The 15,380-nt window shown below is 32.6% G+C and overlaps 3 protein-coding genes across 7 annotated transcripts in view; 2 read left to right on the top strand and 1 right to left on the bottom strand.

The window, feature by feature from the left end:
- Nucleotides 1-15,380, top strand: part of Twin (CCR4-NOT transcription complex subunit 6-like twin) — a 272,484-nt gene that overhangs the window by 70,849 nt on the left and 186,255 nt on the right. The window lies entirely within an intron of this gene.
- LOC140675391 (CCR4-NOT transcription complex subunit 6-like) overlaps nt 1-15,380 on the top strand; it is a 431,843-nt gene that overhangs the window by 300,530 nt on the left and 115,933 nt on the right. The window contains exon 7 of one of the 5 annotated variants that reach the window (XM_072909828.1): nt 4,194-4,831. The exons of the other annotated variants lie outside the window; for them this stretch is intronic. Coding sequence (XP_072765929.1) covers nt 4,194-4,298 — 105 coding nt within the window. The 3' untranslated portion in view covers nt 4,299-4,831. Of the gene's footprint in view, nt 1-4,193; nt 4,832-15,380 lie in introns of those variants that run through there. 5 annotated transcript variants of the gene reach the window in all.
- The window catches only part of LOC140675389 (uncharacterized), a 48,105-nt gene continuing 44,588 nt past the window's right edge, over nt 11,864-15,380 (bottom strand). Inside the window, exon 6 of the mRNA XM_072909822.1 lies at nt 11,864-12,209. Within this exon, the coding sequence (XP_072765923.1) occupies nt 12,063-12,209 (147 nt within the window). The 3' untranslated portion in view covers nt 11,864-12,062. The remainder of the gene's footprint in view (nt 12,210-15,380) is intronic.

Below are 15,380 nucleotides of genomic sequence, written 5' to 3'. Positions count from 1 at the left end.
AAATGATATATTAAAGCGACATTTTTATTTGATTGAATCATAACTTATTACAAATTTCTTATTTTTTTCTTAATTATAAATCTCATTATTTACTTATGGACAAAATATATATAATTTAAAATTTTCAAAGAATATTGTAAAGAAAATAACTAATTAAATTTGATGGAGGAAAATTTCACTTTTTAATGAGATATATCATCGAGTTTGCTCAATACCTTCTATATTCTTTATTGCTACTTCTTCTTTGACTGAGATCATGAAGAAAACGCGCAAACAAACTTGTCGCGCGAACGAGCAAAAGCTCACGGTAAATGGTTAAAATTTAGCTCTAATGTCGTTCCCGGGAGAGTGCGCGAGAAGCCGAAGAGTCTGCAGAGTTTAGGCAGCATTAGCTTTTAAGCCACTTCCGGCAGTAACGTAACGTAACGCGGGTAGCGGTTTGCGCGGGCATTTATATTTAAAGTTTCGCCGCATAGCAGTTTGCATTAATTACTCTCGCGAATAAACGCCCATCGAGAGGAGGACGGCTATTGCCGTTTCATTCCAAGGCCGGGCCAAGTAAATTCATTAATACTACTACACTTCTTTTATGCCTCTTTTACTCGTTGTTTGGAAATAACATGTTACGAGTTTACTTTGTTTCATCGTTGGACTAGCGGTGATCAGTCAGTTTTATTATAGGTTAAAAAAAAAAAAAAAAAAAAAAGCTACTGTGGCAGCGCTCTCATCCAGCAATATACGACACGTGTCTTATTTTCTATGCGTGGTTTAACTAATTTTTCACTGTTTTTTTTTCAGGAATATAAAACGAATGAAAAATTTCGACTTTCAAAATATGTTGACTATCGAGAAAACAAAGGATGTGTGATATTACGTAATATATCACATATCGTTGATCAATGTTGTAGTGAATTTGATTCAACTGCATTAGTGCACTGATGTATACAAAGGTTGTGATACACAATAAATTTATATTGCCTATAAGTAATTAAAAAAGTAAAATAATTAATACTTAACAGGGCGTCTACTGTCTGGAAAAATATGGAAAACCGGGAATATTTAGGAATTTCTTTTGTATCTGGAAAATTTAGGGAAGTCTTAAGCAATTTATATCTAGAAAATTTTTTTGAAAATTCTTTTTTGCTTTCCATCTTGTAGAGTTAACCATGTATAGGAAACTGACGTCTCACTTTGTAGAAACTTATTAATTGTTGAGTTTTGGCTTTATTTTTTATAATTCGAGTTTTTGATAAAATTAAATAAATAAGAAGATTTAGAATATTAATTAAACAATTAAATTGTTCGAGATACCAGATATTTACAGAGCATATGTACAGAAGGCGTAATTAATGCCTTTACAAATGAATTTATGTACATATCAATACATTTATATATTTTGTATATATACATGAAAAATATACATATATATTCCATTGTGTGCATAAATTTATGTATAAAGACATTAATGACTTTTTCTGTGCAAACTATAAAAATTATATATTTGTTCTATTGTTTGTTAACAATTATTTGTTTGTACATCAAAATATTTGAATAATTGCAAGATTTCTTCGTAAAACATAATACTCTTATATAATATATATATATACATGTGTATTTTCTCTAAAGAAAGATTACTATTATATTATTTTGGAGCAAAGAATACAGAGAATTAAGATGTGCAGCCCAAAGCGCATTACGGGGGAAAACATCGCGGAATTATTCGAGAGGATAGAAAAGCTCTCGGATCTTTAAAAATTTTCTATCTTACAGCCAATCAACACGCTGGAAAAATTTGTCGTACAAATGTAATAGCGCCCTAAGTCGAGCCGAACTAAGCCGGGCCGAGTGGAGCCGAGTCGGGCCGAGTCGAGTCGAGTCGAGTCGAGTCGTGTCGTAGTTGTCCTGCGGCGTCGTCCTTGTCAATTTTGGGCAAATATCGCGAGTAAATATATCGGCAGTGGCTCGAGGTTTACGGACACCTATTCGTAGTTAACCTTAACTCTCGGGAGACAGATTTGTTTCGCACGCATTTGTCGCAACCGGTGGTGTTTCGCCTTCGAGATCTTTCGAGCCTGCGTCGTTGCGTCATCATGTTACGCCGTTGCTTTCGCGCGTATTTCGCCGGTCATTTGCCTGACCGACGAACGTCGCGAGTTCTTTAGCATTTCGAGGAGTGCCGGAGTGTCGATAGATACCCTCGAGTATCAAGGGACGTATCTAACAATCGTGAATTCGTCGGAAACGGTGATTCGGATTGCGGGAGGGGAAGGAGAAAGGGGGGGGGGGAGAAGAGTGAAATTGCGCGCGATGAATCCTGAGTGTCGAATTGGAAGACAGACGTTCGTTTCGTTATACATATCTATTAAACCGCGAAAAAGTGTACATCGAATTTTTGGATGTATAAAAAGTGTACATTGAATTTTTTGTATGTATAAAACACGCTGATTTTACATAGTGATTTTGTTATTATTCTGTATACGTAAGGGGGAAGATAGTCGACTTAGATTTCGGGTATCAATAAATGTAATATGTGTTGAAATCGGGAGTATCGTGCAAAATGTCGCGCGAGTGTTTTGCGAATGTTTTTGAAGATGTAAGGATTAGGAGAAATTAAACAGAGGTCTGGCATCGGGAAGCAATCAGATAATTCATTATATATGAGGTAATTTATTATGTATTATTCGCGGAATTAATTTTTTTTTCGTATTTATCGCATATTTCGTGTAATTTCATTTGAATGTACCTGTGTGTGTAAAGTTGGCGTCTCACTTGATAGAAACTCATTAATTAAGTTGAAAGTTTAATTTTTATTTTTAATAGTTGTAGAATTTTTGACAAGATTAAATAAATACTGTCGCCCATTAAAAAATAGCCCGGAAAAAAATCCCAACATGATATTGAGACGCTATAATTCTGCGAAAAGTTTTATTCGTAAAAATTATCACAGTACTATATTATAATATTAATATAATTATATAAATTAGATCGCCCGAGACGCTGGACATGAATGAGATTTCATGTTATACTGGCCTCTCTATTTAATTTATTTAATAAATATTTTAATAATTTTTACGCATACCTAGAATTTTGTTCAGAAAGTATAAATGATTGCAGAACGACACAAAAAAGTAACACGAAATTTTATTTAAAGCTGATGGAACAATCGAAATAGGACCAGCATTTAATTTGGCAATTTAATTTGTTTAATTAATTACTCTAATAATTTATATTCATAAAACTTTTTGTAGAATTATTATGAAACTCTTAAACGCTTATAAATGAGCAGAAAATGCTTAAAAAATCGTCTGCAGATAAAGTGACACAGCGTGAACTTTGCATCTCAGTTTGTCCTGAGTAAATTTTTTTATTTAATAACCAGAACGATTCGCTTAATTTGTGAAAAACTCTTATTAAAAATAAAGCCAGAATTTTTAATAATTAGTGAGTTTCTGTAACATAATATTGAATATAAAATACTCTGTAATTTTTAATGATAAAGAAATGAAAATTTTATATAAATGAAAAATTATCTTCTGAAAGTTATTCATTTTTTTTAGTACATTTTTAAATCTATTAAAATATTGAAACTTAAAAGGCTTTGTGTTTTTTTTTCGTTTGAATAAAAAACATTAGAAAATGCATGTAATAAAAAAATTTATTTTAGAGAAAATTGTATTAAAAAGTCTTGAAAATATTCTTTTTACTTGAAATTTTGAACAAAAATATCTGAAAAATCAGGAATTTTTTCAAGGATTTTTTTACAAAATTTGAGTAAATGCTATTATTATATTTTTCAATACGAAATGATAATAATAATTTATATTATTATAATTATTTTAATGTTTCAATTACTTGTGTTTATATTGTTAATTTGTATGATAACTTTTTTATTTATTTTATTAAAATTAACAATCGAAAGGAAATTAGGATTTTCAAATGAATACAATCATTCCAAATAACTCGAATTACCGAATAGTATTCGATTTGATTCTTTTATATTAATCGACAGTAATTGTGTTACGCTATAATACATCCATAATAATACATATATAGATAATAAAGTATCTCGCATATATAGATAATAAGGTACCTTGCATATATAAAATGTTTGCAATATATTCTATTGTTTAAATATGACGCACAAAATATATCTTGTGAATATTTACTAATGTTTTATCTTTATTTTTTTACAGGTAAGTCATCTGTCAATAGTTACGAGTATTATTTGCTTGGTAAGTGATACAATACATTATAGTAAATTAGTGGCAATTTATAGCAGAAAAAATTTAATAATTTAAGACTCAAGTTTTTATGTAGTTTCTATATACTTCTTGTAGCTTTGTCTTATATGTGTGAGGAAATGGCTTTTCATAATTTCTGTAATTCTGCACGCGACGGTTCTTCTGTGAAAAGGTTAATTATTGCCGCAGTTCTGCTGAAAGGAATCGTAACTCGCGTTAGTCAATACGTTACCGGAAATTACGTATAATGAAGCTCAACGTCCATCGATATTTATTTTAAGCGATACCGATTTATCAGAATAATGACGAGGAAGCAACGCACGTCAAGGTGCGTCCTCCTTCCGGAAACGCGCGATTATCTCGCTTATTTGAATGCGATTACAATGCGACATCGATCTTTTATATTTAATCACGCTTAATTGACGCGATCGAATAGAAAAGAATTAACAAAAACGTTTTTTATAAATTGATTAATTTAGAAATATAGCAACTATTTCTGAATTTTATATGCAATGATTTTACTATAACTCTCAATAAAAATATACATAGATAATTTATAAAGTAGTGCATAAAAATTTATAGATATGTTACTTTATCAAATTTAAGAGCAACTTTTTTGTAAGAAAAAATTTAATCACTGTTTTAACTATCGTCATACATATAGTTTTCCACAATGTTTTTATTTTTAAAATTAATATCTTTATAAATAGTTATCTTGTTATACGATTTCTTATATTCAAATATTTAGATAAAGTAAATAAATTTTTTTTTATAAATATGACATTGATATTTATATTTTTTATACGATTTTCTTGTTATGTGAATTATTTTACGATATCATTTAAAGTTTATTTGAATTGATAAAGTAGAAAATTAATGCATTTGTAATGCATATTCGATTTATCTATTTCGATCAGTTCGATTACAATTAAATATAATTTTTTTTTGTTTTTTTTTCTTATATTGAAAATGTATCGTTAATTCTGATTGTAATTTACAACAAGTATTCGGAAAAAAATTAAATTTTCAAGTAAAATATAAAATAAAAACTTGACAATACTTAAAATATATATATTTAATCGAAAACGAAGCTCTTAATAATTGAATTAATCGTATGCGAATTGAAAACGCCCTTATCGTTAACACGTTTTGATAAGCGTGCATTTTTTTTATTTATCTACACAAACAAATATTCACGCGGAGCCGTTAAATTATGCGAACTTATAGGTACGTAATCAGTCTCGCGTATCTGCACAGGAATGGTCTCGTCTGTTACATATTCATACCGTATCAACCGTCAGCCCGAGTGCGCAAATAGCGCGAGTGAGCAAAAACACACTGAGTGATAGTTAGATTACAGGCGAAAAAATGCCACCGATAAGTGCAGGACCGTGAAAAATCGTGACCACATAAATATTGAATCCTCTCGGACGGTAAATTTTGCATTCGGCGCGCTCTTTTAAAAACGTCGCGTATTTTCGTATTTGCTGGGTGAGTCGTAATTAATTCGCGATTATTGCTTCCGCTTCGTTGTCATATCTTCATCATATTAAACTGAAACTTTCTTTCCAAATTGTAAAAAAGTTTATTTAAAAAAGTAATCGATTTCTATTTTTTTAGAAATAAATAAATTGCCATTCATTTATTATTTATAATAGACTGGACCGAAATTAATGTTTATTCTATATTGAAGTGTGTATAATATATACCACATTGACAATAAAAATAGACGTGATATTTATATTCATCGCTTTATCGCAAATCAGAGAATTGGAACGTCGGATTATCTCATTTCCGAGTTTCGCTATGCACCGCGAATTATTAATTATGACGAAATTTCGATTTGCTAATTTGTATTGTTATGTTAAGTACACAAATACAATCGATTGCGTTGGCAAACATGCGGTTATTGTGATCGTGCTTTGCCCATAATCCGGGAAACTATTGTAATTTTACGTTGACTCTTATTCTAATGGCTCGATCTATTATATTTGGTTTATATTTCGATGATGATTTACACGCTCACGGACGATAAACTGCAGTATTTATCTGTAGGCACATCAGCGCATATGTTAACTCAGTATAATTACTCGCATGTGTATATTTGAACGAAATATATGATACATATGTATATTATATTGGAAACATTGCCAAAATATTGAGGGCGCGATACATATTACATTTCAACAAATTATGGATTTCATAATGATTGTTATGTTACGTATCTAACATATTACAATTTAGCTACGACCTAATTTCATTGAAAGCTATTATCATGCCAGTAAGTTGATTGATGCTATCAATAATCAAACATTTCGTATATATTATGCACAATATTAAATAACAATTTAGCATTGGCAGAAATTACATCAAAGCATAATAAATTTCCGTTGAAGCATGGTGAGACTCCTCTCATTTGTTTCATTGATAGATTTATTTTTCGTCGAAACCCTTTGATCTAGAGCCAATGTTTCCTCAAAGAAAAAATGTACGTTGCAATCGATAAAGAATTTCACTTTGTTCGAATAAAAATCCGATGTGTGTGATATAATGTATATATGTTTAATCAAAAATAATTTTCTAACATAATATAAAATCATACAATTAATATTATACATATAATATTTTAATGTTGACGAAAATTATATATTTTAGCAAATTTTCATTGCGCGTATATGTGAAATATGATAAGGGTCTCTCTATTTTTTACACTGACAGATTTATTTTTCATAAAACCCGTTTGATCTAGCATCAGCACATTTTACTGCGAGAAAAATGAGCCGCAAAAATCGATAAAGAATCTGCCAGCGGTGTTGGAGTCAAAAGCTGTCAAGCGTTACGCGGACGTCAGCCAGTCGTGCGAAACTTTTGTAATCAAATTCTTTTTTTGGTGAGGGAAGCAGGGACGTTATATTTAATCAACGTTGAAATTTCACAGAGGGAGAAAGAAAGAGAGACGAAGCATGCTTATTAATTAAATTATTGTTCCAGGACAGTCCCACGAGTTGATTCGGACGTAAAAGTTCGTCTCCGCATTGAGAAACTTATTCTAAAAATAGCGCTATCGCGATTTATTCCACGGGGAATCATCTAGCAAGTCTTTGTCATAAATTCAATCGCGTGATTTACACCGCGTTGTATAATATTTTAACGTGTCCCGTATTATGTGGACATCACTACCGATAATATTTATGGACTATCATCCGTGAATTTAATTTATCGAAGAGTGTCAAAGTTCTATCAATTTTTCATCAATTTTTCACAACATAGATTTTAAATCTCTTTCTCTCTTTTTCTGTTTTTTTTTTTTTTTTTTTTTTTTTATCTTTTCACGATTATGAAATAATTATTGCACTCTAACATGATACACATTTTTCATATTAATAAACGTGTAGATTATGTTACCAATTATAATATGGTTGTAAATATAATTGGTATAATTTTTTAAAAACTCTTATAGCGAGTCTCTAGTTTTCACGATAAATGAAATTATTAATATTTTTATTATTTACAACTGGCATAAAATATTTTGAGATTGCACTCTAGTATTTACGACTTTTACGTAACGCACATAACAACGTTGCGTATCTATGTGTAATAATGTGCGGAATAAAATAAATATTTTTCAAAAGAGGGATATTGTCGGTGACATTTGCATACATACGTGTGTCAAAAAATCATGCGAATTTATTTGCGCGAAAAACCCTCCTATGAAAATCACCAAAAGATTAAAACGTTATTTAAATCCAACGGGCAAGTGATCACTTCTACCTTCGAACGGCAATTATTCGTTTTATTTTTTTTTTTTTTGCTTCGCATATTATCGATAATGAGAACAAAGCGGAGTCGGTGTGGGTTTATTTATCCGATTGGATGGAACGGTGCATTATTAACGAGGGCATTATCGCGCACCATTATTTGAAACACTTTAACGCGCCGCGCGGCCGGAAATCGACGTTTGTCGCGAATTCAATGAATGAATTTATTCGTCAGTTTCGCGTACGCTCGATTTGTCGTCGTCGATGTTCCAATCTCGCCAACCATTATTCCCTTTAATTCGCCCTCGCGACTGGATTTAAATAATGTCGGATTTTCTGGCGATTACAATGTGAACAAGAGAAATTTAATACGTATTTAAATTAAAATTATATGAAATTGAAATCTAGATCAATGTCTATGAAATAAAGTTTTTTTTTTTTTATACGAACGTAGAATATTTCTAAATAGAGGTAAATAAAGATATATGACAAATATTTCTAAATTAAAACTCTACATGTGACATATTAATATTCAAATTTAATATGTCCTCGCTTTTAAAACATATGCTCTATTGAATTTCAAAGTTATTATATAACTAAATTCTATAACAAAATTCTTATATTGCGTTATAATAATAATATTTTCAAAATAAAGTTATCGAGAAAGCGTTTCGATGATGAAAGAATAAAATAGATTAATTCACATTTTTATATCAATAATTCAATTAGATTTTATATCTTTTTTATGCATTTTCTCATTTACCATAAAAATTATACTTGATTATTTGACGTATTTTAAACAGCGCGTGAAAAATCCTACAGATCGTCGCGATACAACGTGGCTTCGTCGACGTGCCTTTATTCTCTCACCGCTCGTAATTAACGCCGCCCATTATTGCTTTGAGACAAGATATTTCGCACGATTTATCGCAGCCATTACCAACAATGGACGGCTCAGAATGAAGACGGACAAGAGAGAATTACTCGCGCCGAGATGAAGCGAAAGTAAAAATTTTGCTGAGGGCGTCACTCGGCTGGAAGCAATTCAATTTGTCGTTATCCTCCTGATTTCACGCGATAACGTCGAATTTACATTTAATAGCGGCTTTGTGTGACATTATTAATGCATTTATTGTTTTTTTTTTTTTCTTCTTTTTTTTTACTGAAAATGCGTCCATAAATTCTTGTTATTAAATTTGCGCAAAATGTTCGTCATTCTTTTAAAATAGATAAGAAATATTATATAAAGTCATTTTGAAATAATTTCTCTCTCTTTTCCTAGTTTTATTATTTCAACACATTTCTCTTTTTGGATTAATAAATTTTGTTTGATATTTTGTAAGATACGAATATAGTCGGTAAAATTTAAATTTTCTCACTATTTCTGAATTATTAAATAATTCAGTCTGTGATATTTATAATAATTGCAGCATCGCGATATCCGTTGCAGCCAATGTTATCGAACCTCCGCGCGCGTTCATTCTTTTTATTTATTTATTATCTTTTTTTTTCACATCACAGCCGCGCAGCTGGAGCAACTCTCTCTTTCTCTCTCTTAAGTCGCGTTATCTCTTATCGTTAATAAATTTTCCCCTATCTCTTGCTTTCCTTTTTTCTCGTCTCTGCATCCGGTGCACCGACGAGGAGAAGCGATTTCTCGGTGAAAAAAGGACAAGCAACAAACTATCAAGGAACGGGGATGAGTTACCTGCAGCCTGACTCTCGGATCCTTTCGAAGCTGATTTTTCCATCGCTTTAATTGTGAACGCCATTTTTATTGCTTTGCACTAATATTGTACGATACGTATCGCTTGTAAGGCTGATTTATGATAGAGACCTAGAAATATTACTAGTCTGTATTATTACTGGTATTTCTTTTTTGGTATTTTTCTTGAGATATTCTTCGCTTTTTATTTTTGCGTTGAATATTTTAAGAAAAATTTATTTCATCGTAGCCGTAGACATTTAAAATTTAAAATTAAGGACTTAAATTCTGTTTATAGTAACTCTAAAATTAAATTTACACGAAAAATAATTAATGTTTTGCTTATATATTTTGTTGCAACTTTTTTAAAAATTATATAACTGGATTTAATAATATAATTAGATATGTATGCACACGCATATATAATATACGTACAATATATATATTTTTGTTTGTTTGTTTTTAACTGCAATAGAGAGATGGACATGTGATATAATTTAAAATTTAAATGTTTTTATTTATATATGGAAAGTAGTAAGTGCGCGTATGATGTGGTATATTTTTTGTTTTTGGAACGTAGATTTTGACTCGACTCAAATGTTTTTCAAATTAGGCGCGACCGGAATTGAGATTCTTAATTAATGATAGGCAATGTAATAATGAATGGGAATATGCACAGTCTAAATGTACGACTTGTGGGACAGTCCGTATAAACGTCACGGGAGAATACTCGTCTTGACAATACAACGCCGGTCGAGGTCGCCGCGTCATTTACGAATATCTAATTACGAGGAACGGTCTTACCCGAGGGAAGTAACTTCACAGTCCTCAGAGTTCGTCCGTAATGGAATTGTTGGCCCGGTTATTCCGTTGCGGCCAGCAAGTGTAATGACAAAATACATGAGATTCTGTCGCGTTCAGTGCGAATATGCCGTGCGTTAAGGATAATCCCAACGGTTACCAAATTTCTACCGTTACCGTTTATACAAGATGTCTCGACACACTATCTCTGTTGGGTTTAAGCGTTACTTGATATGAGAGATCTTCCGAATATTCTATAAATAGATTTCAACGTTGACAACAATTTGGCATCGGGCGCGTGCTCATAGAAATCTAGGGACACGTATATTTATACGCTGCATTTACATATATACAAATAAAAGTGGAAATGGCTTTAAATTGAACGTGGATTAAATTGATCGGAGAAAAAGTCATATTGTCCGCTGCTTGAGGGAAACGTATCATCGACTTTAGAACCATCTCGCGCAAATCTCGGGATTTACTATGAGAACACGTAAACGCGGCAGACGTTTCTCACTTCGGAGACCGCGGACGTGCTCGGGATTTAAAGTCGGCGCCTAGTCGTCATAAGTTTGGATTTCTTTATGCGAACAACGAGACGATTCCGTTTCGAAATAACTCGCGCGGATTTCAAGCCCTGTCCGATGGACGCACGTGTCCCAGGACCAACGCGCTTTTCTTCTCGAGCGCGTGGGAGGATTTTCCGAGACATTCGACTCTCTGTCGGATTTTTAATCCTCGAGTATTAAATAAAAATTAAGCGCTTTTCATAAATAAAACAGAAGGAAGAGAAACAGGCGTTTTTCCTGCAATGTGCGTTCTTGTTTCCGCGGCTCAGTGGGTAGCATAATTCAGCGCGAAAAAGTCCCGCAATGTGATCGTGAAAAGTTGTCCTAGCGCGTTTTCGCGTGCCGCGCTTAATGGACGTCGCAATTTCGCCGGAATTCAATTAAAGAAACGACTCCTCGCGCGTCCTCCCGACGTCCTCACAAGTTAGCACGGGTCTTGGGACAGAAACGGAGAATACGGTCGACGAATATAACTGCGTTTCGCACCACTCCCTGATAATTCAACGAACAAATAACAGTGGGGCGCGAATTCACATTCCACTTTGAGCGTTTATCCGGTTAGCTACATTTACGATCCTTTCTCGTCGCTTGTCGTCGAACTACTGTTTCAACTGTGAAATCATAAATTAACTCCGCTAAATTTTGCGCGACTGACAACGAGTACGTTTTACGAAACGTCAGTAATTAAATTAAATACAGAGCAAATTAATTACAAGTAGTATCGACGAAACGATAGAATGTAAGATGGTTAACATAGTTACCGTGCATTCGATTGTAAATTTTTCTGTACCATATTTATAATTGCTTTCTTTTCTTATATGTTTTATTAAAATAGATATTATTATAAACTCGCGAATGGAAAATTATAATAATTTGTATAACTCTATTAATTAGTTTGTCAATTTTATTGCTTTAATCTCTTTTAACATTTTAATCTATACTGCAACTTAAGAAATGACAGGCATAAAATGATTGCGTAACTTACAATTCAAGTTATATTAGATGACTTGCGCATTTTGTCTTGACTACAGATTTCCCGGCAAACGCACACGATACATGCGACGCGTCTGGTACGCGGCTTTTCTTTTTCTTCTTCGTACACGATGTTGTCGGTAGGCGGTCTCGATGACAAGATCTAGAAATGTAGATATATATCCGGCATGTTATGTGTATACGTATGTGTGTGCGTGTGTGTCCACGCACTCCTAGTAAATAATTCATCGACATCTCGCAGAGCGAGACCGCCCTTGGTCACATTACATGGATGTATCTACTCATATTGTGATCCACGGAGGATTCGTGTACAGGGTGGTCGTCTGAAAAGGACGATATTTATCCTACTTGAATTTCAAACTAACTCTAAAAGAATCTAAATTTATAGTTGAGCGTACTTTTAGTTTAAAATATGATATTGTACAATATATTATATGTAATTTGAAAAGAACACATATACTTGGTATCACATATAATATAACATCTCATAAAAAAGATATATGTATTGTATATACACATATACGCATACGTGGACAACGTATGTCATTTAATTATTAACAATAAAAAAGAAACCAATATTTAGAATCTAAAAAAAACTTGTATTTTGAAAAAAATATAATCAAAAAATTGATTATAAAAGTTGACAAAGATAAAAAAAACAGAAACCAGATATTAAACTTTTTTTTTCTTGTTAAGTAATTATATAATTGACATGATCTTAAATTGCAGGTTCAATTTGCCGATTCGTTTATAGAATTTTTTTGAAAATGTGATTTTTTTCTAATAATCCATTACATCGCGCGCGCTGAATGTAGACGACATACTTTCATATCTTTTATGTACGGTGATTATTGAGTCATTTAATTGATACACCCGGTATAATCGGATCTTCTTCGTATCATTTTTTCGATTGAACCACCGATGCAGCGTGTGATCCGTAGATAGTCAATCGTAACCTTAAAGGGGGAGAGAGAGTGCTCGTTTCTTCCGCGGTGACTCGCAGAGACAACGACAGAGTCGTTTCGTTGTCGAGTCACGTCGTGAACACTTGGACCCGTACTGAGACATAAGACAAGAAAAAAGCATCGCAAGCTATCTATTCCACATGTAGAAAAAAAGTCGGAGCGCCGATACGCGACGCGCATAGGCGCCGAATTGAGCGAGCAAATCTCAAGAATCGAGAATTAATCCTTTGTTCTTGAGCGGGATGTTCGAACAATCGCGCGTATTTTCGGCTTCTCATGTCGTCCTTCGTACAATAGACAATGGCGAAGAACTTGAAACTCGTAGAAAGTTAATTCCCGGCATTGTTCGAGTGAAAGTTGTCGACCTTAATTGTCATAGGCATCGAATAACACATGTTAGAAAATTTGGTTAAAAGCATACATTATATTGGACAAGTAAAGATTCGAATTTTGAATTAGAATCTAAGACGGAATTGCACGAATCTACGTAAAAAATTAATAAACTTAATATATTTCGAGATTCATGAATTTGACATTTTGCAAAAGCACTTTCAATCTTTTAAAACATACAATTAATAATTAATTTGTGAGTTGAAAAAAATAAAGATTTATTTTTTAGAGTATAATTTAATCTCAAAATTGTAAATATTTTATATCGAATTAATTTTTTGATAATGACTATTATAAAAATTGTACAGTGACTGTACGCAACAAGTTGATGAAAATTAAAATTTTAATTCTACAAGGCAAATCTTACTCACTAATTAATTATGAATTTTATATTTTAATTGATTAAAAGTGCTTTGCGCGATGTCAAATTCATGAATCCCGAAATGTATTAGATTTATTAACTTTTGACATAGCTGATCCGTGCAGTTCCTCCTTAAAGAAGCGTTTGCAAAATAACGCGGCATGCAAAATTTTCCGATATGCTGTTATCATATTTATTATCCCATGTAAATCTTCACGTTCGCATTATAATATGTAAATTTCTTTTCCGCGGAATACTTTTCTTTAACAAGTATGCTCGATGGATGCAGATGCAGTTTGCGGAAACTTCCGACGGTTTTCTCGCCCGAAAGTTTCCTCGATTTTCCACTCGGCGACCTTCGGTTCGATAAAAACTCGCGCCGCCTATGCACGATCCGACGACGGATCAATGCTTCGGAGAAAAGCCATTTTCCGGCGGCACGCGTCTCTGAATTAAATCGAAGAGTATCCGGAAGAGTGCCAATGTAAGTGAAGCTCGACATAATTGACGTTTGCTTTAAAGAGGATGCATCCTTATAATAGTAGCAGCTTGAGAAATTTATTCTTTAAAATTTGAAAAATTTTTACTTTCTAGAAAGAAAAATATCACGCATATGTGTGTATGAAAAGAAAGCACATACACATAATTATATTTGAGAGTAAAAAAATAAAGAGAAGTACGAAATAAAATTATTCATTAATTAATATATTAGATATATGTCATATTCTTTTAGTATATGTGTATTCTTTGCACAATTTTGCTATTCGTAAGTTGCAATTGCGATAATTATCTCCTTTAGCGACCATCAAACGCTTGTTACTTTGCCGGCACTTGCGCTAACGAATGCCTTAATTATACGATAATCACTCTCGCGGCACAAAGTAATAATTAGATCGGACCGGCTCAATGTTGAATCGAGAGCTTTTTATTCGAGTAGGCGGTCGCATCATATGATGCGGTAATCGCTTCCGCGTAGAATTAATGCACGATGCTTATTCGAGAGAATTATTCAGGATGCTATGTTAATAATACGCTAACGAGTTCATTAAATTAAGAAAACAGCATGTACGCATAGCGAATAATTCATGCAGTTCGTAAACTTTATACAATTTTTATTTCTCAAGCGGAATTATCTCGTCATATATCTCAATTTATAAACATGTCAAATTTGAGAAAATAAATTTGACATTATATATAACGTGAAAAAAATAAATACAAAATAAAATTATTTGATAAAGATCACGTATGAAAATATAGAAGAAAAATTCAAAAAACTTTTAATGTTTTTTTTTTTTTTTTTCTTTAAACGTGACGGTTTTTTATCGTGCCATTTTTCTCGGAAGAAAAAAATTTCTAAAGATGATTTCTAGTTCTCGGCAAAATACACATGTCGAAAATGAACCCTATTTATTCGCACTTTTATCTTGTTCTCTCACTTATATTGCTATGCTTCGGCGATTTCAAAATGGCTCAAGAGGGCCGGATATTTTCGACAAACTCCCACGACTAGTTGCTAGTATAATACTGTGCGAATATGGGTCGTAGGGCTCGTAAGTCACGTTTATCTTCGAAATATGGCCCTATTTTTGAAAGGTCC

The sequence above is a fragment of the Anoplolepis gracilipes genome, chromosome 17, assembly GCF_047496725.1.
Source record: "Anoplolepis gracilipes chromosome 17, ASM4749672v1, whole genome shotgun sequence".
In the NCBI taxonomy this organism is placed as follows: domain Eukaryota; kingdom Metazoa; phylum Arthropoda; class Insecta; order Hymenoptera; family Formicidae; genus Anoplolepis; species Anoplolepis gracilipes.
The sequence above is the reverse complement of the archived record's forward strand: the minus strand, read 5'-3'. Positions and strand labels throughout refer to the sequence as shown.